Source organism: Melospiza melodia, chromosome 6, assembly GCF_035770615.1.
Source record: "Melospiza melodia melodia isolate bMelMel2 chromosome 6, bMelMel2.pri, whole genome shotgun sequence".
NCBI lineage: Eukaryota > Metazoa > Chordata > Aves > Passeriformes > Passerellidae > Melospiza > Melospiza melodia.
The window spans coordinates 71,657,362-71,680,137 of NC_086199.1; the positions used below are offsets into that span (position 1 = coordinate 71,657,362).

Genomic DNA, 22,776 nt, shown 5'->3' on the forward strand with positions numbered 1-22,776 from the left:
TTATTATCTACCCTCCCATTTGTACCTTACTGGGGCATCTAAATCATCAATTTATAAGTGCAGCCCAAAAGTCTTTTGGGTCACAGGTGAGATGAGGAGATCATCTTCTTAGCAGGAAGTGTTAATTGGTGGGGGAGGGCTGAAGATGTTTTTTTAACTAGATTGTCTCAATCTGTCTTCCAGGTTGTAGGAAGTTCACTACTTTTTGTACATGATGGCAGTGGGAATGCCAATGTGTGGCTGATCGATTTTGGAAAGACCACCCTTCTTCCTGATGGGCAGACACTGGATCACAGGATCCCCTGGCAAGAAGGCAACAGGGAGGATGGGTACTTGTTGGGATTGGACAATTTGATTGGCATCTTGGAAAGCATCACTGAAAGATGAGTTGAGAAAGGCACAAAACTTGCAGGGCTTCTCTGTAACTTTCTGCTTTACTGAAGTAGAAGGAAACTCAGTTAGAAGGAAACCTTTAACTCCAAACTCCTGAGGTTTTCAGTGCAGAGGGAGCTGCATCCAGAACTCAGCAGTCAGTGATCAAAGTTACTTTGCATCAGCCCTCTATGAACCTAAAGGAATCATTCCAGATTGGTCTGTATTGCACCAGATGAAATTGAGACTGGTCCTCAGAGAATGAAGATCTCCATACTCGGGAATCACACCAGCATGAGTCAAGAGGTCTGTGTGGTAAGCCAGAATGATTATGATTTCTGGCAAAATGGGACTATAAATTACTTCTTAGAGAACCAGGACAAATGCTTGGGAACTCAGGGCAGGAAAAATGATTTTTCAGGGAACTGCATCGTTTTGAAACCAGATTGTGTTTTTTCCTCTCTAATTCCAAGTCCTCTTGTGTACACTATAGGTTGGACCAGCAACTCCTGCTACATTATATTACAGAGTGAGCAAGGTGCAAATGGGTGTTAATCTCAAGAAACTGGGAGCAAAGAGAGACAGCAGTTTATAGTGGTTTGATGTGGCTAACTGCTGTTAGCCACATCATTTCTCCCTTTCCCTACCCTAGCCTTGCCTCTATCCAAGAAAGGTCTTGGCTTTTTCTGTCGCCGCTCAGGAGATTACAAACACTCTAGGGAGAGAACAGCAGCCTATTGTCTCCAAAAACATTCCAGCTGGGTGGGCTGTTAGATATGTTGCTAAGTTGGAGAGTTATGCCTCTTGCAGCTGAACTGCAGCTCTGAAAATCACTAATGATCTTTCACAAACTAGTCAGGGAACTAAGTCTTTTTTTCCCAAGGCTTGTTTATTTTTGAAGATAAAACCCCTATACACATGCACACACTAGCAGTCAGCAACCAGTGTGATCTCTTACGATCATGATTTGACTGTCTCTAAATGCACGTGACTTCTTGGCCATGTCCCTCTTCTCAAATAGGATGCTGCCACTTAGGCATATAAAGTGGCACAGCAATCAGGGAGGTCGTGTTTCTGCATTCACAGCATTACACAATAACGAGATAATTCCCAGGCATCCTTCCTCCAAGGGATCAGCTGTTAACTCCATGCAGTTTGGGTGGAGGAATGTCAATATATTTCATCCTATAGTCCCTGTCTGGAATCACAGGTGATCTGTTCTTCATTATTCTACTGTGACCCAAGCACAGCCACAGAAAATTCAGCTTCTAGGTTAAAATCAAGAAAGATTGAATTGTTTTCTTGCAATGGCTTCACATACCTTCTCTGGTGGTTGCCTCTAGTCTCTGGAATAATTTTTTTATGCTGGCGATATAAATACTATCATTAGTCACATGTTGACTCACATGCCAGGTTTTAAGGTTTTAATGTGAATAATGGGGTGATGTAGTTTTCACAATGCAGGTAAGAGTTACATTACCAGTTGATGGTTAAAGCCCTTTCAACATCTAGAGGTAGTAATGCACATTGATCAGAAACTCCTGTCTTTTGTTGGTTTCCTGTGCTCAGGAAAGAGTCTGAGAACTTTGGATGAAGGTGACTGCACTTTTGGGAAACTGCTATTTCAATAATAGTTGAAATCATAAGCAAAAAAAACCAACTAACCTATAGAGTCCAGATCTGGAATGAAATCTGCAATATTTGTTGTTAAAGTTGGACAGACCTCAATAATTTCTAAAAGGAGTTACTTTGTGTAACACACTAAAGTGTGTTGTGTAGTAAAAGATCAGTCAGATTTAATTACTTTTTCATAAACTTAAAACAGGAGTATTGACAATTGAAGCTCAGTTGTGATGTAAAAGTTAGATGACATAGAGTAGGTATTCTGCAGGAAGTAATGACATGGGGAAATATTACATCTTAAACCAGAAGTTGTCTGAAACTGGTAATTATTTTTGCAGTTCACTGCAAATTCAGACAACTTCTGTGGCCTCCCAGAGTTTCTCTGTTTTATATTTATGGTAATATGTTAATGAATTTTTCACTTAGAAGTTTCAGAGTGTTTACATTAGGTTTTTAGAAGTGACAGCACAGATGAAACCATTCTAGATGCCTCCTAACCTTTGAACTGCTGTGAGATGAGAAATGAATCTGTAGTGAATTCCATACAGTTAAAAAAAATATTTCTCCTTTTCTGCAGCCAGCAGGTAAGCCATGCATAGCAGTGCCTAAGGAGAATAGCAATGCCTAAGGACAATAGCATATAAATAGGTCTCATAGGCAGGATTTCGATGACATTGCCTTTTTTATGAGACTGCATTGCAAGCTGTCCTACCATAACTAAAAGTAATTATTAAAGTTAGAAATAAGATAAAGACAGAAGTCAATTAGTGGTTTGCCTAAATAATCTTCAGAGTTAAATTTCTTCTGTTACCACATATGTGGATCTTCTGCACCAATGTAAACTATTTTCTGGAGAGGAGATCTAAACAGTAGAGGTTGGTGCTCAAATGTCTGTTGAGAGTTTAAGACAAACTTTTAGAATGACTGTCCAGTTCTAAAGGAGAACTGAAACAAAGTGTTATCAGTAGCTTCAAAGAAAACAACTCCTGGTAGCACCTGGCTGGTTTTTCAGTACATGGTCCTGGGAGAAAACATGGAGAAGGTTTGTTCCACTGCAGGAGCTGGAAAGGTCAGGGAAAAAGGAAAATCTCTGCTATAGCAGACACTGATCTGGATACTCATTCTAGATGATGTAAGTTCTAGGATGTTAGTTTTGAAATGGATCTTTGTCTTGCTAGGGGGTTAGAAAGAAAGAAATCACAATCATCTGTTGCTGTTATGGGGAAGGAGAGAAGGAGGCAGCTTTTCATAGCAAACTGCAAGTGTAGGACTTCAGCTGAGCACTGGAGCTCTAGGGACCTGAGGCTGTGCGCTCAGGAGCAAACTGAGGGTAAGTTTTAGATTCCTTGTTTCTCATCAGGTGGCCCAAAGCACCTGTCTATGAACACTCACTTGCTAGTGTGAGGAAGCAGCATGGCCTTCTTTCACTGTGGGGTAAGTTGTGTTGAATAAGCTTATATTTAGCAGAGGGTTGGCATGGTGCACGTGCACAGGCATGTAACACAGGGGGAGCTGATGCTTGGTAACCAAGGAATTTGTTCACATGCAAGTCCAGAATGTTGTTCATTAATGCATCTGCTGAGAGAATGCCTCACTCTGGAGGCACTGACTATGTGTGGTTGCACAGCAGGGTCAGAGATGCTGTCCTAGAGCCACTTTGGTGCTGAACACATGAGCTCTGACTTAGACTCCAGGGTCCTTAAACACACTAGGTAGATGCAGCAGTGCTGTAACTGCTGCATTCCTGTGTGAATCAAGAAGTAGGAATAGGACTTCTCTCCCTCAGCTTCATCAATGACTTGGGTTTTTTTGGCCTTGGACAACTCTCCTAGGCATTGTTTTGTTCCAATTTTACAGATGGGAATAGACCTACTTACCTCGTGGCAATGGTGTGAGGCTCTCCTTCATTAGTGCCTGCAAGCTGCTGTGAGATTCTTTGGAGGAAGGTGCAATATAGAAAAAAATTCACAGAGATAGATCAGATAAGTTTAAAAGTTATGGATGTTGAGGCCCCACAGAGATATAAATTTGGCTGAAATTTAACCAAAGTGGTAAAACCTAAATCCCTCTAAATTTTGTACAGGGAGGTATTCGCTTAACATCTGATCCAGTTCCTGTTAAAGGGAAAGATTTCAATGTATCTCAGAGGGCTTTTGCTACTTTTTTATTGCTGTTGTTATTATTTGTTATTCTTAAGGTACTGAGATCAAATGGCCTGTATCATCCACATGCATCTGTTCTGAACACTACAATGCAATGCTGACATTGACTGTATTGGATGAGTGTTTGTTTCTCTGAAGTGTGTATGCTACTAAATAAATCAGACTGAAGGAAAAAAAAGACATCTACTGTGATTTGGTGTTGTGAGAATAATATAATTTCTTCAAGAATTTCTTCAGGGAAGGGAGAAATACAGTATGTTTCACTGCTTTTAATCTTTACCATGTGGTACTTCCTAAAGCAAAACCAGAAGTCAAATGGTGGAGCTTGGTTCCAAAACCTATTGGTGGTACTTTTAGAACCTGATTCACCCAAAGCTTGTCAGCTTCCTTCAAGGTAAGCTCTGTCTCAGAAATCTCAGTGAATAGTCTACAGCCTATAAAAAAAAAGTGAACCAAGAGGCACTTGTCAGATTCAGAGCACTAAACTGTTGCCCTGGGCAGTTTTGTGTGGACACAGGAAAAAAGCACTCAAGTCTCTAGGACTGGCAGCACTTCTCAGCAAGAGAGAGTGTATTCTTACCATAGAAAGTGTGCAAAGAGTACTTATAAGAGAGGGAAACAAATATCCACCATTAGTGTCTCTTTATTTTGTGTTGCAAATATAGAAGTATACACTTGTGTAGCTTTAAATTGCATAGAGGCAGGTGTTTCATCTACTTATGTACAGTAGTCACCCAGAAAGGAAAGTTGGCAGAAGTGCAGCCTTGGTCAGAGGTGATGACAAATCAAAACCTGTTCACGTGACTTTTCCATTTGTGTGCTGTGATGGGAAGATGTGAGAGCACAGCCATGCCTACAGGAGAAACTGTCTCACACAGCTCAAGGGCCTAAGGAAGTCTGGTCCCCTTCTGACACTGCTGTGGAGATGCAAATACAGTGGGGGGAAAAGTATTCCCAGCAGCAGCAATTTCTTCTCTTTCAGGAAAGTAGGAAGTGTCTTGAAGGTGAAGTTACACTTGCAAAAGCCCAGAACTATTTTAGCACCCTTGGAAAGCTTTCTTAGTGCACACCAGCCCATGGGCAAATTAACTGAGAACTTAGCTCAGGAAAAGGGTTGATATGAAGGGGGACACCTTAGATCTGTGCAATTAAAAATTCTGTTTGTTTAGGAGAGCAAGGATTACCAAGAAAGGAGAAGCAAGGATTACAAAGAAATGAGAAGCAGGACTATCAACAAATGTGAAAAAGCAGAGAAAGACAAATTGAAATTTCCATTATTGTTTCATCGTCTGTTAATCAGTCCCTTCTTTAAAATGTAAGAATGAGGTTATGTGAAGCAACATAAAGTATTAATGCTAAACACAGTCAAAAACCAACTATATACATACAATTACAAAACCAATTTGGTAATGTTAAAAAACAGACAACTATCAGGAAGAGCAAGTTTTAACAACCCTATAAATGACTGATTCTGCAGTAGGGAAGTAGTGGAAGATTTCATATGGATTATAGACTGAATTAATCCCAGATCTCCAGCTCATGTCATTCCTCTAGGAAACAGAATTGGGTTTTGGCTTCCAGTATCCAAATGAATCAAATTTTGACACTATGGGTTTAACTCACTGGGGATGCCCTAAAAATGTCTCCTTAATAAAAAGCAGTTTCACACAACTTACATTTTGCAATGTTAGCAGTTGAGCACTGCTCTGAAATCTCTGATTGTACAAACAATAAGTTTCAGTCTCAGAACTGAAGGACTGAAGGTTGTAGGGTGTATCACTGCAATTGTTATTTTTTCTTTTGAGATAAAATGGTTTGTACAGCATGTACATTCAACTTCATAACAGGAAAAATATTAACAATATGTCCTCCAGGATGTTAATTAAAAATTCATTATCTGTGAGGGTTTTTAAATAGCATCTAAAAAAAGATTGTTACAGGTCAAAGATTCATGGCAATATGCTGACAGAAGATCATTCCATTTGGGCGAGTTAAGAGCATTGAGGGTACTAATGCAATTCTTTTAAAATTCCCAGCTCTTTCTTTTAGTGCCCATTTGGTACCTGCATCTCCATGTCTTGTCTTTTTAGAAAAGACTGCATCTGGCTCAGTGCAGCCCTGAGCTAAATGCTGTTGTAAACCATCAGAGTCTGTTTTGGAAATAAATAATCCATATATGCTTACTCTACTCTTACAGTTGCTCTTCAACATCCCACTCTTGATCACTCTTAGGGATAAGATCCTGGTCAGGATAGAAGTCTGCTCAGTCTCAGTGCAGCTTTGTCTATGTGCTTCCTGTAAACGAGTACCTTGATGCAGCTATTCAGTAAAATCAGGTATTTGTCCCATGTGCTGGACTTGCACTTTATTTATAAAAAGAAGGCATAGCTACAGCCAAGACTGCCCTGGCACTGCTAATAGAACTGTGCTCTCCTCTCACTTCACTTTTCAATAGCTTCCCTGCTTTTGGCACTACTGGCCTTTCTAAATCTGTGAGTTATATTGAGGCAAGGGCTTCACGGGGAAAACAGTGGTAGCTCAAAGCTGGGTAGCCATCTCGACAGTAGAGATCATGCCTGCTTCTCACTGCAATCTTGGGGTATTTTAGAGTCATTTAAAAATATGAAGAACTGTCATCTCTCTGCTACTTCATTAAAAGTCTCTGGGAAGAGAAGGTAGTATAGTTAACTTCCCATGGCTTCTGAACCAGCCAGTATTTCACTCCTATTGCCACCAATTTCCAGCCCATGCTAATGGCTAAGGAGAATTGAAAGCAGAGTCATAAGGGGCCTGCAAAAGCATGTCCCTGACCACCTGTGCTCTGCTCAGGACAGATGAGGGCTGAAGAGTGAGCTGGCATCACCTCCACTGCAGCTGAACCATGATCACTGCACTCTGCTGTGGCCTTATCTCATATTCAGGGAGGAAGGGGCCAAGGTGCTGGCACCAAGTCACAGCTACTGGAAAGTTTGATAGGTCATCTTTTGGGAGGAAAAAACCTACTAATGGATGAACCATAAAAGCAATACAAAAAGTAAGGACAAATTGATTGAATTTCAATAGTTAAAAGTAATTTCAATAGTTAAAAGTAATTGCATTTATTTTTGGCTAGCATGGTGCAGAGGTGGCCAGTCTGAAATATGATCAAAAATGTTAGCCTTTGCAAGAGGAGAGAATGAGAAAGTTTCCTGCTAAATGGGCTCTTCTGCCTCATCTAACTGGGCTGTAGCAACTCCTGGATATAAGACAGGACAGGCAATGAACTAAACGTGAGAGAAGCTAGAGAGCTAAAGCAAAGGTGAAATGGGAAGAAGGGCATGAGGCAAAGTCAATTATCTCCTTTGGTCTCTAAACCCATCAGTCCCCACACTTCTACTGAAATTTGCCCCACACAGAGGGACCCCTCTCTTCTGACCATCAATCATTTTACAACACCATGGATTTAGAATTATTTCCATAATATGTGGGTCTTTGTTGAACCATTTATGTCTGGAAACCATAGAAGGATTGCTGTGAAACGGGACCTCCAAAGATCATCTAGTCCAACCTCCCTGCTCAAGTAGGTTCTCCTACAGCAAGTTGCACAGGATCATGTCTGGGTGGGTTTTGAGTGTCTCCAGAGCAGGAGACTACAGAGCCTTTCTGGGCTACCTCTTTCAGTGCTCTGTCACCCTCAAAGTAAATACATGTTTTTTCTCATACTGAGGAAGAATGTCCTGTGTTTCACTTTGTGCCTGTTGTCCCTTGTCCTGTTGCTGGGTATCACTGAAATGAGTCTGCTCCCATCCTGATGACACCTGCTCTTAAGGTATTTGTATGCTCTGAATTGACATTGTATAAAACTGTCCATTCTAAAGTCAAAGGCCTAAAACTATACAAAGTGTGGAAGAGATAGAAAGTCAGACCAATGAAGCATAAACCTGTGCTGAAGATGCCTTTCAGTGAGGATGGATTCAGACTCTTCACCCTGTGATTTTCTTTACCACAGCTCAGTAGTGTCCACCCTGACTGATGTAAAGGACAGGAAGTGTCTGGTCTAAGCAAGCCATCACCTGCTAGCCTGCACCTTCAGACTGACATGCAGCTGATCACTCAGCATAAAGCATATACCAGAGAAGCTCTTGCCTCAGAAAGGAACTGGAGAAGTCTACAACTGGCATCTCACTGCACAGCTTGATTACACACAAAGACAGCATGTAATTTGCCACTGTAGGTGTGGCATTCAGGAGTGGTACAAGAACAGAATGCTTCCAAGACTGTTCAGACTTAATCCAAATTACTTGCCTTTTCAGTGTCCTTATTTTGCAGCTTTAATCCGTAAACATGAATTTAGATCCTAAATAACTCAAGAAAGCCTTAGAAATGAGCTGTCTTGGAAACAAATGACTACCTTTATAAACAAGTCTGCACTTGCAAGGCAAGGAACAATTGCTACCCGCTCAGCTGTGTGAAGCCAAGTCATGGCTTTAGCTTTCTCAAATGGTTGAGATATTCTACTTTCCTGTAAAAAGAACACTCTAAGTGGGGTTTGCATTAGATTTCCTTTCACTATTCTTCTCCTTTGCATTACTTTCTACCTTGGAGTATTAAAACCAAGAACTCCATCATACCAAATGCTAGATAGTTACCCAAGAACCTCAGCTAAGTTCTTACCAACACAGCATAGAGAATTAATGCTGAATATCAAAGTACTTACAAAAATGAAGTTCATTTTAAGTAAAGTCCATTAAAAGATAAGTTCATTTCTCATCACACCATGCAGCTCACCCTTCTTTGAAAAACCACCTGCCCCTTCGACACCAGGAGCTGTGAGGAAAGCAACACCATGAGGCAAGCAGCACATTTCCTCCACTACTCAAAGGAATATTATGAGCTCCACCAGCTACTGCTTTTTTAATGGTAAATGTTTTCCTCTTCATTGCTTGTTTACAAAGCACATGCTCAGAGGAGCCTGATTTTTTTTTTCATTTTTCTTACTGCTTCCAATTTGAGCAATAGCTTCCACAAGGTCTACTAATAAAACAGATGCAAATGTGGCTGCTACTCTTTTTTACTTCCCTTATAGTGCATAAGCATTAGTAATTCACCAGGACTGTAAAAAGCTCTCAGGAACGTAGTAGCCTTTGCAAGTTGGTTGCTGCTGGCACAGCACGTTTTTAGATTCTTGGTTCAGAAAGAAGCACAACCTGTGTTGGCCATTATTTCCAGCCAAGTACTTCAGCTGGATGGTAGGTCCATTTCTTTTCACCTGAGCAGATTGAAAAGGAGTTCTTTCCTTAGGAACCATATTCTGAATCAGACAAACAATGCCATTGTTCTCTACTTCTAAGCTGGTTCAGTGGAATGCATTTGAAGGACAGAGATAGAAATGCAAGTGCCTTTAGCAATGTGGGATCCAGCAGGTAGACAGAGGAAGCAGAACACTGCTGATGTTGAAACTTCACTCATCCAATTGAGCTAAAGTGGAGGAAGTTAGTGAAACAGGAAGCAGTCCTTCCAGACACACACATTCCCTGATCTTTGGAAGAACCATTTCTACTATACTGGAGTAACACTCAGGTCATCTGACAAAGACAGACCAGAGTCTCTCTCTCTTGATGTTTTCTCTTTTTTACAAAAAGGCTTTTCATCTCTGTGAAGACTGGAGCTCCTTAGCACAGCTGCTCTGACATCTGCCAAGGCTGATGGCTGGTGCTCGGCACTATAGCATAGATCATCATAAGCATAATTTACATTGCCACAGGGGAAAGTCTGGAGTTTCACCAGTTCAATCCCACTGATATCCAGATGAGGGTAGTTACTTTGACTTGGAGATGCTGGAGATGCGCGAGAGCTAGGAGAACTGCAATTCCCATCAAAGCCTGAATCTTCCCGCTCTGGATTTGCTTTGAGCTTGGAGCTGGGGCTGAAGTGACAGATATTCTCTAGCACCCATGATCCATATGTTGGATTCCAAAGATTTTTTGTTTTGTTTTTAAGTCTGTGGGCGGATGGGTTGCTGGGCTCCAGCTTCTGGTTTGAGGTCTGCTGGAACCACGACCCACTGTTGAAATCACTGAGGCATGGCAGGCTGGGCCCTCGGGCAGTCCGGTTGCTCAGGTTCTCCACCAGTAGCTCTTGTGGACATTGTACAAGTCTGTGCCCAGCATGGTGGGATCCCAGTGTCTTAGGTGTTGTCTGAGGGGTGAGAGAAGGGCTTACCAGCAGTGGCACTATCCCACTGGAAATGTTTGGGCGCATGACCATACTCCCTTCGTCCTCTGGTGCAGGGCTACACTCCATGGGCAGCTCAGTGTTGATCACATCAGGGTCCTGAAGAAGAGAGACAAGAGTCTGTTACATCTTCAGGGTGACTGTCACAGGTTTGGGCAATACTCCTGCATATCAAACAAGGTGCTATGTTCCATCTGGACATCACATGCTGTTGAGACTTGCATGTCTCCTTTGAGAAGAGACTGTGCTTCATTTAAATAAGTGACTAAGCTGTAGTATAAAATTTCTCTTTTGAGAGGTTGGATCCAGACCTGGAGCTGTTAAATGTTACTGGATAGTGAACTCACTGTGCCGTTTCATTCCCCCTCTCCACTCCATAACTATTCAGCTGTGGCTTTTGAGCAATATTAGGCAAGGTCAGAATATGGACCTTGAGAGAGATCTAAATACCTTTCCATCATAAAATGAAGGATGTTTTGCAATTGAACAAGCTGAGAGCTAAAAGCATCCATTTGCACAGTATATGCTCATTGTGGCTGGGTGGAAGATGCCAGAGTGAAGATGAACACTGGAAAAGAGCCAACAGCACCACGTTGTAATTATGTAATGTAATTATGTCAGTCTGCGAGGACCTTTCACTTGCCTTAGGGTCTAAAGCTAATGTCTTTGAATAGCTGACATTCAAAGGATTATCATCCACCTGGATACCAAAGACCAGTACCTGGGTGCAATACTTGATCCTTTCCAGGATGGTTGAGAAGTTTGGCCGATACTCTGGACTGTGTTGCCAGCATTGTGTCATGATCCGGTACCTTAAAGTTAAAAAAAAAAAAGATTAATCAAGATTATTCAGAGTAAAGTGGTCAAGGGTCCAAGGCTTGGTACATGGCTCAAAGGAGAAGTGCAAAAGTGGATCTATCATTTCTATATCCCTGGATCCTGCCTGACTGGGGAGCTGCTATTTAAAGCAAATCCTGTATTGCTCTAACCTGTATACAAGAGGCAGTAGCTCAAGACATATTTACCAATACCCACCTAACACAGAGGGCAATCACTATTCTCTGAGTAGAGGTGTCTTTGTCCACATTTTTGACATGTACTACACCTTGGCTTGTGAGAGTAAGGAAATACTTACACTGGCCCCGGACAGTTTTTTGGTGGATCCATTCTTCCTCCACTGGTGACAAATTCCAGCACTTCCTGATTGGTTTTGCAAGGGTAGGGCATGTAGCCTAGAGAGAAAATCTCCCAAAGCAGCACTCCAAAGGACCTGTATCAGAAACCAGCCAAAAATACCAGTCAGATTTCATCTATGCTCCACAAAACCTAGCTTGTAGCTATGTAGGCAGCACCACAGCAATGACCTTTCAAAGCTGCAATCCAATTACAGTAATATGCAATTAGTGTGATAATGAGTCAATGTTTACATAAGAAGACACCCCAATCAATCAAAACCTTTGCTCAAGCTCCAAAACAAGTTTTGCAGAGGTTTCAAATAAACTTCTATGGTCTAACTAAAAAGAACTGTTAGATCTGGCATGGATATTTCTTGCCTTAGTTGGAAAAACTGGAGATTTTTGTATTGAGGAATACATTTGGTGCTGGTAATTTGCCTGCAGGTTGAGCTCTGGGTGGTAGAAGCCCAAGGCAGGAGGCTGTGACCTGGCACCTACCCTATGCAAAACAAGAGGCGAGGACCTGTGGCATTGCCAGGTGACCGGACACTCAGAGAGCAGCAGGAGCCAATGACTCCAGACTTTGGCACATTTAGAGAGTGAGTGAGGGTATAAAAGCCCAGGGCTTCCTTTCTTTGGGGGGGGCCCCTCCTCAGAGGAAGGAGCTCAAGTCGTTCTTTTGTTACTGCGTCTTGATTAAATTATTTTAAGTATCCTCTGGGACCTCTGGGGCCCTGCTATGGGAAACCTGGGGCTGAGCTGGTAAGGAAACCTGGTCTGACTGTGAGTGTGGGGGCTGTAGCTGTGAAGGAGCCTCTACTCAGCTCAAGAGATGCAAATGTGACTTCTAGAATGGCTCCTAGATGGTCAGACAGGGACCTTCAAATGTTTCCTAAATCACTGTTTCAGAACAAGATGCTCAAGTATAAAATCAAGGGAGAGACATCCAGTGAAACTGAAAGGCAGCAGCATTTCTGATATGGCTGTGCATTTTTTACATCCGCAGGTCAGATAGCCAGTGTCACTAGGAATTATGTATGACTTAGCCTCATTGAAGTCAAGAGAGTTCTGCCAGGACTTCGGTAAGGTCAGAATTTTCAGTCACTTTTTGCTACAAAGGTCAAATTTCCAGTATATGTTACTTATAATAGCCTATTACAGGAACTGTAGCACTTTCCTTCAAAATATTTAGTGCTGGCTGCTCACAACTAGGCGCTGATAAGCAATCCTTGTCTTCCGGCATCGCTAACAACTTCAGGAAACTGGGTCAGTGTGGCATCTGAGGGAATGCCTCAGTACAGCATGTTGAAGGATCTGCTGTACAGAGGAAGAAGTGTTCTTAAGCAACTGGAAAGCTTCCATACCCCAGCACCTGTGCATGAATGTGCTACTGTTGAGGGGGTGCTTATTTTAAAGAAAGATCAAGTCGCATGAGAAATCAGTATATAAATATTGTTTCCTCAGCAACCAGCAAGGACTTCTGATTAAACCTGCTGTCATTTTATAGGCAACAAGAAAAAATATACAAAAAAGTAATCCTGGGTGGTACAGAGAGAGTAATTTACAAGAGATATAAGAAGACCCTGTCACTGATGGAAACTGGAAGTTTCTGAAGGCTGACGGAAGCATTTGATGATATTTATCTGGATTTTTAACTGAGACTTCCTGAGAATCTAATCTGCTTTTTCCTTTTACTTCTTGATTGGCTTTTTGTAATATCCTACTTTCATGAACAGCAAATTTTTATGACCTCTATTTGCATTCAACATTTAAATTCTTATTCTGGATTCTTTAGCCATACTTCGACTGAATGCAATGGGAAGACTTCTCATCTTTTTCTGGCAAATTCTGACTTTGGGGTTACTGCTGAGCACACTTTTGTTCCTTGAGCAGTACATTTCTTGATACTTTTCAGTGAGTAGCAGAAGTGATTAGAAGACATTTATTACCAGGTATCAGTCTTGGAGGTGAAAATGCCCTCCAGAAAAGCTTCTGGTGGCATCCACTTGACAGGAAGCATGGCTCTTCCTCCCTTGCGGTAGTAACTTGCTCTGGGAAAGATGAAACACACAGAGAATGTCACACAGCCTGAACGGGCTTCGATACAGAAAAGATCTTATCACCACAGTAACAGCAGCTGGGGATTGCAAGTAACAGCGGGGGCCAAGTGAGAAAAAGGAAAAGTCATCAACACAACAGTGCATTTAAGCAGGATTTTATATCCTCTTTGCAACTGAGATGGAAACAGAGGATGTTCTTGTGCACAGCTGAAGGCATCAAACTTGCCAATGCTTTGCGCAGGGTGCTGGTGCAGCAAGTCTTCTTGACATCATGAAGTGATAAGTATGGTTGCTGGGGGTTTTTAATTTTAATTTAAGATTGTTTATGATCAAATGCCTAATAAATTTTCCTATGCTTGGTTTAGTGTCCACAAGTGTTTGTAGTTTCCTGGGACCACAGTTGAAGTGGATTGGTTCATAAGGGTAGATCTGTTAATTTACAGTCTGTTAACACAAGTTAGTTAGCTGCTCATCAAAATCAGACCTCTAATGGATGAATCCACTGCTTCACATATCATGAAACAATTCAAACCTGTCAAAATTATACAGATTACTGAGTTACTCACAGAACTGAAATTGCCCTTAACTTACCTGTAAATATCCCTGGCCATTCCAAAGTCACCAATTTTGGCTATTCGTCCTGCTCCAGTACAGGTCAAAAGGCAATTCCTTGCAGCTATATCTCTGAAAAAAAATTAAAATTAATTATAATTCTAAATTCTTAAGTAGTTCAAGGAATAAAAAAAGTATTAGACCCAGTCCTGCAAATCTTACTTGAGTAATCTTTAAACAAATGTGAAGAGCCCTGTTAAAATATGAAAGAATTCCAGTTACATTATCAGTTTTGTTAACCACAATTCTTAAACTGTATTTGAATTATATCTTCTACCCAGCATCTGCCAAGCTTTCCCCATTCACACCTTTTTCACTAAGGCAGAAAACAGTGTCTGTATCAGAAGAGGAACAGACCTAACCTCTTTTGCTTCAACCACATTATGACAGATTTCTTTCTTGCTCTATTTTTTTTAAAGAGTGACATCTCAGCAGCATCCTCATCAGTTAAAGATGTGATGCTATTAGACAGTCTTAGCAAACTGCTTGAAAAGTTATGTAGAACCAGATTTGGTAATCTGTTGCTTTGTTACTTCTGGATATCTCCCATGGAATCAGTCAAAGCTCCACATGGAAGCAGCTGTTAGCTGGGTGCAAGTTTAGCTTGTGAGAAATGGAAGTGATTCCTTCATGGCCAAGGCTAAAATATTACTGTTCATTTTAAATATGCATTCTGAAAAGAAGGTAATTAGAATCATAGCACTGTGGGGGTCCTGTTAACTGCCAAGAAAAATAAGCTCCTTGAAAACTCATATGTTTATTTCCATTGCCAGCCTTGAAAAATCTCTGAGGATTTGGAAGTCAGGTTCAACTTTCTCTTCTACTATCATCTGTGACTCCTAGATGACAATTCCTGCCCTGTAGAAGCCTCTCTACAACCCCACTACACTACCCCTAGGATTCCTAATATCTGTAATGAAAGCCTTCTTCATTTCCCAACCCACTCTAAGCAATGCTGACATCACTAACAAATACTAATACAAAACCTGAGGGAAATTCCTTGTGTTCAGATTTATGGGATTGTTGGCTAAGACAAAATGAAGCCATTCCCAGGTTGCTTATATTAGAGATCTAACAGCGCAAAGATTGACTCAGAGGTTTGTTTTTTTAAAGTCACACACTGCTGCTACTATTACAGTAAGGATTTTAAAATAGAATGCTGTAGTGATTAACTCAGAGGTTTCCAATTAGAATACTGATCCAAGAGATCTAAGAGCCACAACCTTTCGCACATTCTTACTGCTCTTTTTTAACAACAGAAATCTCTAACCCTTTTCCACAAGAACTTCCTTATTGTTGCAATATAAACAGTAGAAATCTGTTTCAGATGTTCTAATCATAAAGCCCTATAACATATTTCCATATCTCAACCTCCTGGCTTTTTGCTCCAATGTCTGCTTGCCATTGTTTCCCTGGATTTCTCCAGCCCCTGCCCAGTGTTTCTTAGCCCCACATGTGCTGCACATGTGGGTGAGCCCAATTGCCTGCCTGCACATCTCCAGGCTGCACCTTGGTTTGATTAGAGCCTCTGTGACCCTCTGGTGTGCAAGGGCTCTCCTCTCCTTTACACACAAGCACTGAACACAGCATGCAATTCACAGTAAGGAAGCCAGTTGCCCACTATGCCTAGGAACATTATGAGCTGAAATAATTCTAAATAAAAAATGAAGGATTTCAATACCCAACCAGAATTTTTAAAAGGGTAACTATAACCTTTATCCCTTCTATAATAATTTTGTCTTATTTGAAGCATGCTATATCAACGTTTTTTGCCCAACAAATGAGGAAAAAGGAATTTGAAGAAACAAATATGGGCTTACTAAAACCATGCAAGCAGGTCAGACACTGAGCTGGGAAGAAAGCCTGAGATGTGTTTTTATCTCCTGTCATCCTTGCTCTACCCTTCTCTAGCCTTTGCCTCAAATATTATGGACTGTCCTGTGCTGGTGGGATAGGGAAAGCATTTAAGTCAAGATAGGGAGACGATAAAGGAAAGAAATAGTTTATTGTCTTCTCAGCCAACACTGACACTACCATCTAGTGGACTACAGGGCTAATTTCAACCGTCTCTACGTTGCAGACACTCAAAAACTAGTACTTAAGCCCTCTCCCTTGGAACAGACCACTGCCCTCCCTTCAGGACTGCAAAGAGCAGTGCAGAGCCTAACTCCTAAAAAAACCCAGGGAGATCCACTTGGTCATCTAAGCACAAGCCTGCAGTGGCAGAGGAAATAATCTGTCTCCCCTGTGGAGATTAGTCCTGTCTAATCCACTGCCAATAGAAAGTGTATGAGCCTGATGCACCTTGAGACAGATCAGAAGAGACTGTTTCTCCTCACCTGTGTATGAAATGATTCTCTTCCAGATATTTACAGCCACAGGCAATATCCCTGGCTATATTCAGCAGGTCCTGCATTGTTAGTGTGGATGGCTGATTCTGGAAAAGGACACGAAATGGTAAGGGGAGGAGAGTGAAGTAGAAGAATGTCATTCAGGCAGGGTATAATCAGAGAAGGACAGAAGAAGGGAAAGGGAGAGATATACATACAGGATGGGGGAAGGGTTAAATGAGTCAGGAGCAAAGAGGAACATAAAGTAGGTCAAAGCAAAGAATTAGAAAATGAGTAAACTCTTGTTTAATCCCAAAAACTTTCCGGAGATTTCGCCTCTCTTGAGCACCATACATGAGTGCAATCTGGCAAGAGACTTATGGCCTGGTGTGAATAGCCAGTTAAAGGGGCTGGGAGAGAACTACTCCCTGCTGTGTTGTGTGAAGTCAATAGACAAGCAGGTTTAAAAGGTGAGACAGAAGAGAATATAAAAGCACCCACTTTTAAAGAGTGAGTTAATAAATTATCAACAGAAATTAGTGCATGAACAAGAGAGAGTAAAAATGCACAAGTGCACATCTTTACACCAACATCAGCATTCATCAGCTTATCTGTACCTGGTAGAAGAACAGTGATTACCCTCAGGAGCAGTATGCAAAAAAGGAATGCTTTACTACAGGACTCCAGGACTGGTACTAACCCTTCACCATCTACACTTCCCTAAGAACAATAAAGAAAACTTTTTTCAGGAGCCCTGCTTATTTTCACCCCCTTTACATCATTCTCCATAGGGAAATTTTTGTCATTTTTTCTTTAGGAACTTCTTTATTGCTCTCAGGAAGGGTGAAGATAAATTACTACACTGCTAATCAAAGTCTGAGATATATCAAATAAATTAGGCTCAGCTCTTCAACTGGTATAAATTTGTATTTCTCCATATGGTGCCGACGCACACCTGCTGAGGACTTAGTGCTATGAATTCTGATTATAACTTCAGCTCCTCACGTGCCATCACAGTACATGGAAAACAAAGCAGGTATTGAAAAAAAGAAGACCAATTATTTATAGTCTAATTGTCAGTGAAGTCTACAATGGCAGGACAGGATTTTACCTCCTCAATTATTGGAGTTTCTTGCCCTGCTTGGTTTTTGTCTCACTGACACCTGCTTGCATCAAGCAAACCAACACAAGTATCCAGAAGTCTGTGGGAGCTGGGACACACACACAGCCTAGCTTGGCTTCAGTGCCTTTATCCAGTTGATAAAAATGTAAAAGCAGTCATACTAAAATCAACCACAGCCTCACATGGAAGCTCTCTCACCATCCTGGGTCGGTTCTGCCGAAGGAAGCTCTTCATGTCTCCTCCTGCCATGAGCTCCAGCAGAATGAAGCGAGGCAGTGTCTGTAGGCTGACACCGATGCACTGCACAATATTTTGGTGATTGAACTTACTGGAAGCCAAGGTCACAGCACATGGAAGAGAAACACAGCATTAGTACCTGGCCAACATCCATCCATTCTCATTCTGACTTGATATTTGACAATTTGGACTGAAGCAAATCCTGATGCGGTTACAAAAAATCTTCAGCCATATCAAAATGCCTCTCTGGTTATGACAGCCCCAAGAACAGGGTTATGCCTGGCTTTGCCCATGAAAAGTCTTCAACAGAAGGTATAAAAAGCTAAAAGCAAAGCAGAGTCTTCTGTCTGTGAAGAAAGAATTTAATGAACACACTGAAAGATGAGAGTGAGTGACACGAGAGGGATAAGAAAGTTAAGCACGCAAATTTCATTGGCATTTGTGATACAAAGTCCTGGCTAGAAAGAATTTAAATTCAGTGTTGGTTATTTTAGACATAGTGCTGTCTAGTTTGGGACTAGGGACTCAGTGTTTAGTCTGCCAGAGGGACTCAGCTAATACCTACTGCAGCAGCTGCTTTTGTGATTCTGCTTTTTATAAAAGGAAGCTGAGCTTGTCACAAAGCACAGTAAGACTCAGTCATTAGACAGCAGCATCTTCCCTTAGAAAATGATTACCTGGATAATAAAGGAACTAAAAATAGAAAGGAAGTTGGGGAAGAGAAAGAGTCGTGCTACTAAGTGAATCAAGGCACTCCTAAATTGATTAAAATTGCTCTTTAAAAAAACATACATCAGTGTTACCTCCTGTTCAGCTACCACATTTCTTTCAGACTGTGGGGAGTGGCACTATGTCATGAGATTCATGCTTTAATAGCAGAAAACCAGCATCTAATTATAAGCTGGGCCAGACAATGAGAAGAGGAACTTCACATTGCACAAATTCAAAATCTATAAATTCCAAGTACTTACAATTAACCTTGACTATGCTACTATTTTAAAGTCATCCATGATCCTACTATTGTTTTCAGATTATGGATTTCTGTTAATGAAGTAAATTCTAAGGTTGGAATACCTAAAGTACAGGTGATAAGAGGAATGGCTATCTGTTATATTTTCCAAGAAGATTTTAGAGATCTTATATTTCACTGTCAGAGGGTCATGCACACAGGACCTTATAAAGGTTCTGTCAAGCTTGCAAATACATCAAATCAAATGCAGAATATGTTTGTACAAAAATGTTGCACTTTCTTACTCCTTTGAACAGGATCAGCAGAACCAATCAACCAAAGTTTTTGTTAAATTGTAATGATTTTTGGGTGGGATAGAGTTAATTTTCCTCACAGTAGCTCATATGGTGCTACATTTTGTATTTGTGATCAAAACAGTGCTGATAACAGATTGATATTTTAGCTGCTGCTGAGCAGTGCTTACACAGCATTAAGGTTTTCCCCACACACACAACTCCCCCACAGTGAGAAGGCTGTGAGGACAAGAGCTTGTGAGAGGACACAGCCAGGACAGCTGGCTCCAACTGACCTGAGGGACATCCCATACGGTATGGTGTCATGCTCAGCTATAAAAGCTGAGGCAAGGAGGAGGAGGGGAAAGGGTCAGTCAGAGCTTGGCATTTGTCTTCCCAAGTAGCTGCTGTGCATGATGGAGTCCTGCCTGCTCACGGGAAATAGGGAAGGAATTCTTCAGCGCTGCTTGGCTTGCTCACACAGATTTTGCTTTACCTATTAAACTGTTTTTATCTCATCCATGAGCTTTCTTGCCCTTCTGATTCTCTTCTCCATCCCTCTGCTGTGTGCAGCCAAGTTGCCTACTGGCATTAAAGCACCAGAAACAGGCAACAAAAGAACCTCAGTTATCTTGTTTGAGATAAACAAGTAGTACCTTATATGCTACTAAAATGCCATCTGGTGAAAAATAAGACTGAATTTATTTTCTGAACACAGGCAAGGGAATAAAGGATTCTATGATTACCTACATTACTCTTTCCCCCCCTGCCCACTATCAGTAAAAAAGCCCCTTAAACTATACCTGATAATCAATGCTTCCATCAGGAAATCCATCTCATCCTGCTCAGAGCAGACTTCTGGCAGGGTCTGTTGAGGCAGTGAGAGCCATTCCACCAAAAAATTGAGAACATTTGTGTGACCACCAGAGATAAAAGGGGAAAAAAAACAAAATAAAAGAATGAGCATGTAACATATAAATCACCTCAGGCACCTAAGAGCAGGGGCTCATCCTTTCAGTGCTGAGTTTATTGCACTGCATGTGACCCATTTGCTAGTTAAAGTCAGGATAGGAAACAATGACCTACTCGAAAACTTTTTGTGTGTGTGAATTGAACTCTATGCACAATTCTGGAGCAAAAATATCTTCAGGTACACATCAAGAAAAATATCAGATGGGGACATACAGACCTAGGAAGGTTTTTTAAATGACAAGCTGTTATTTATCCTCCCTTTTCTTTGTGTCCACATTGCAGCACATGCTTGCATGCCATATGACACACACAGCCACTTGATTTAAATTCTTGTGTCACATGCCCCTGTAGCTTTCTCTCCTGCCAGCAGATTTGGACATCTTCTGCTGATACAGATGAACTGGATTACCACAAATGAATGACACGCTGATCTCCTTCTGCTTACCACTGTGCTCTGGTGCTTCTTCCAGTCTGAATAGTGAAACTGGGTTGGGCAGTTCCAACTGCTTACTAGTGTCCTGGGTTTTCACCCACATTTGTACAGTGACACAGGGAAGTTCATGACATGAAAGTCAGGATGAATAATAGTAGAACTGTCTTTAATTAATGAAGGCTATGTACTTGAGCTGAACTCATAGAAGTAGATTTGTTTCTCTGAGTCACAGGCTTATAAAATAACAGAAGCAGAATATGAGCATCGTTAACTTCAGGGCTGAGTAATTGACAAATCCTGATGCAACAGCAGTCATTTCTGAGAAAACCAGCCTATTGTCTCTTGCCATTAATGACAGAGAAATTATTGTGAAATCACAATATGTATTCACAACAGCATCCTTAACACTGTGCAATATCAAAAAACTACCTGAAAATTTCACATACAGTAGAAAAGCACTACTCTCAATATAAAGGGAAGTAATTGAGAAACAACACAGATTTTTAAATACATCGTGTGGAAAAACCTGTGAGAAAGCACTCATCAAAGCTGATAATGTCTGGATGCAGCAGTGTGTCCAAGCCTGCATCACACATATGCATATGTCATTATACATGTGATACACATGCATTTCCAGCTGGAATAGGGATAACATGGCTCTTATGGGTAATTATTGCTGTAGAAGAAATTTGTGGGTACTGACCTTGATAGCCACTTGTAGAGGGTTGGGGTCCCCTGCAATGCCTACCACAGTTCCCTCATAAACCTCACCAAATGCACCATGTCCTAGTGCCCTGCAAGAAAAGAAGAGGGGTAACAGATGTTATGTGTCCTTGGATCCAAGAGCTGGCCAAGCTCTTCTTTTCATCCAGTCCAATACAACTCAAAACTTCTGAAAATGGCTTATCAATATTTTCTGTCGCTATCATTAAAAAAGGGAGGTTGGAACCTTGATGGTTCTGAACAAAAAATAGGCCTGCTCAATCCTAGGATCTATCACCAACTGTGGCAAAAGAAAGACAAGAAAAATGGAGAGCAATGGAATAAGGTGGCTGCAGACTGATGTCTTCAGGAGATTGTATAAGACATAAGAATGATCAAATTGTTCCTTCTAAAGCTTATATAACTTTGATCAGTATCATCTGGACTATGAAGAGCAACTTAGCGTGTATCTCTTTGTGACAGGAAATTTCCTTGTGGTTGGAAATGCTGAAATAGACATACTGCTATAGATTTGAAAGGGAGCTGCTGCCAGGAGGCAAGTGCAATAAAACCACAATCACAGTAGAGGTGAAATACCTATGTGTGGGAACATGGAACAGGAGACTCACAATCTTACACTTCTGCTTGAGAACTTCATGGAATCAAATTATCTTAAAGAACATCGCTAGTATCACATCTGTTGTATTTTGGCTGACTTGGACTGAGTGCTTTGCAGTCAGCAAGAGAGGTGGGCCTTGTTTTCTCACCGAAGCAGAGAGATGTTTTTCCGTGGGATCTCCTTCAGCTCGCTCAGAGTGGCGGCTTTCCCCGCAAAGCAGTAGTTGGGGTTGTAGTCGGTCATGATGACAGATGTGCGGATTTTGCTCAGTTTATACTCCGGGCTCTGCAGTCGTGCTCTGGATCCCTCCAGCTGCTGCTTCTTCAGGTGATAAACTGCGGGTGGAGAGATGAATAAAAATGCATAAACAAGATCTACAAATGGACAGAAGAGATAATGCTGGCCACACTGAACAGAATGACGCCTATCCAAAAATTATAAATGGTCCAGAAATGTCTCTGGCTTGCTGTATCATGCTCTTCTTCACAGTCTTCAGTGCTTTAGTAATGGATATGTAAAAAGTGTTATTCCTGCAAACACCTAATCACCTGGGAACAACTTAGGTTTCCTATGCTGCTTTGTGCATTGGCCGAGGAAGAGTGCTCCACAAGACATCTTTCTGACATCAAATCCAAAAAAGCAAACCATCTCCTTGAATGCATTATATATTTAATTACAGATTGTGATTTCATCTAGTGTTGCAGTGGCTGCTACAGAAACACCTGCTAAGAAGGCTTCCCTAGCTCTATTGTTCTGTGGCAATTAGTGGGGAAGAGCAGTCCTTGCCCTTTGGGACTATGCTTGTGTCTAACTGTGGGCGGTGATGTTTCCTATCACTTCTTTTTCCCTGTTCTTCCAATCCCCTTGGGAGACCACAACACTTTGGCTCCAAGTACTGAAA

At 41.4% G+C, this 22,776-nt stretch overlaps 2 protein-coding genes across 3 annotated transcripts in view; one reads left to right on the forward strand and one right to left on the reverse strand.

Moving 5' to 3' along the window:
- Positions 1-4,339, forward strand: part of ITPKA (inositol-trisphosphate 3-kinase A) — a 39,423-nt gene extending 35,084 nt beyond the window's left edge. For both annotated transcript variants that reach the window (XM_063159052.1, XM_063159053.1), the window contains one exon: positions 184-4,339. In XM_063159052.1, the coding sequence (XP_063015122.1) occupies positions 184-387 (204 nt within the window). In that variant the 3' untranslated portion in view covers positions 388-4,339. The remainder of the gene's footprint in view (positions 1-183) is intronic.
- LTK (leukocyte receptor tyrosine kinase) overlaps positions 4,329-22,776 on the reverse strand; it is a 53,662-nt gene continuing 35,214 nt past the window's right edge. Inside the window, exons 20-29 of the mRNA XM_063159543.1 lie at positions 22,024-22,210; positions 21,258-21,348; positions 19,953-20,017; positions 17,869-17,998; positions 16,557-16,654; positions 14,197-14,289; positions 13,495-13,596; positions 11,506-11,640; positions 11,092-11,182; positions 4,329-10,469 (exon numbers count right to left, since the gene is read on the reverse strand). Of these exons, the coding sequence (XP_063015613.1) occupies positions 9,696-10,469; positions 11,092-11,182; positions 11,506-11,640; positions 13,495-13,596; positions 14,197-14,289; positions 16,557-16,654; positions 17,869-17,998; positions 19,953-20,017; positions 21,258-21,348; positions 22,024-22,210 (1,766 nt within the window). The 3' untranslated portion in view covers positions 4,329-9,695. The remainder of the gene's footprint in view (positions 10,470-11,091; positions 11,183-11,505; positions 11,641-13,494; positions 13,597-14,196; positions 14,290-16,556; positions 16,655-17,868; positions 17,999-19,952; positions 20,018-21,257; positions 21,349-22,023; positions 22,211-22,776) is intronic.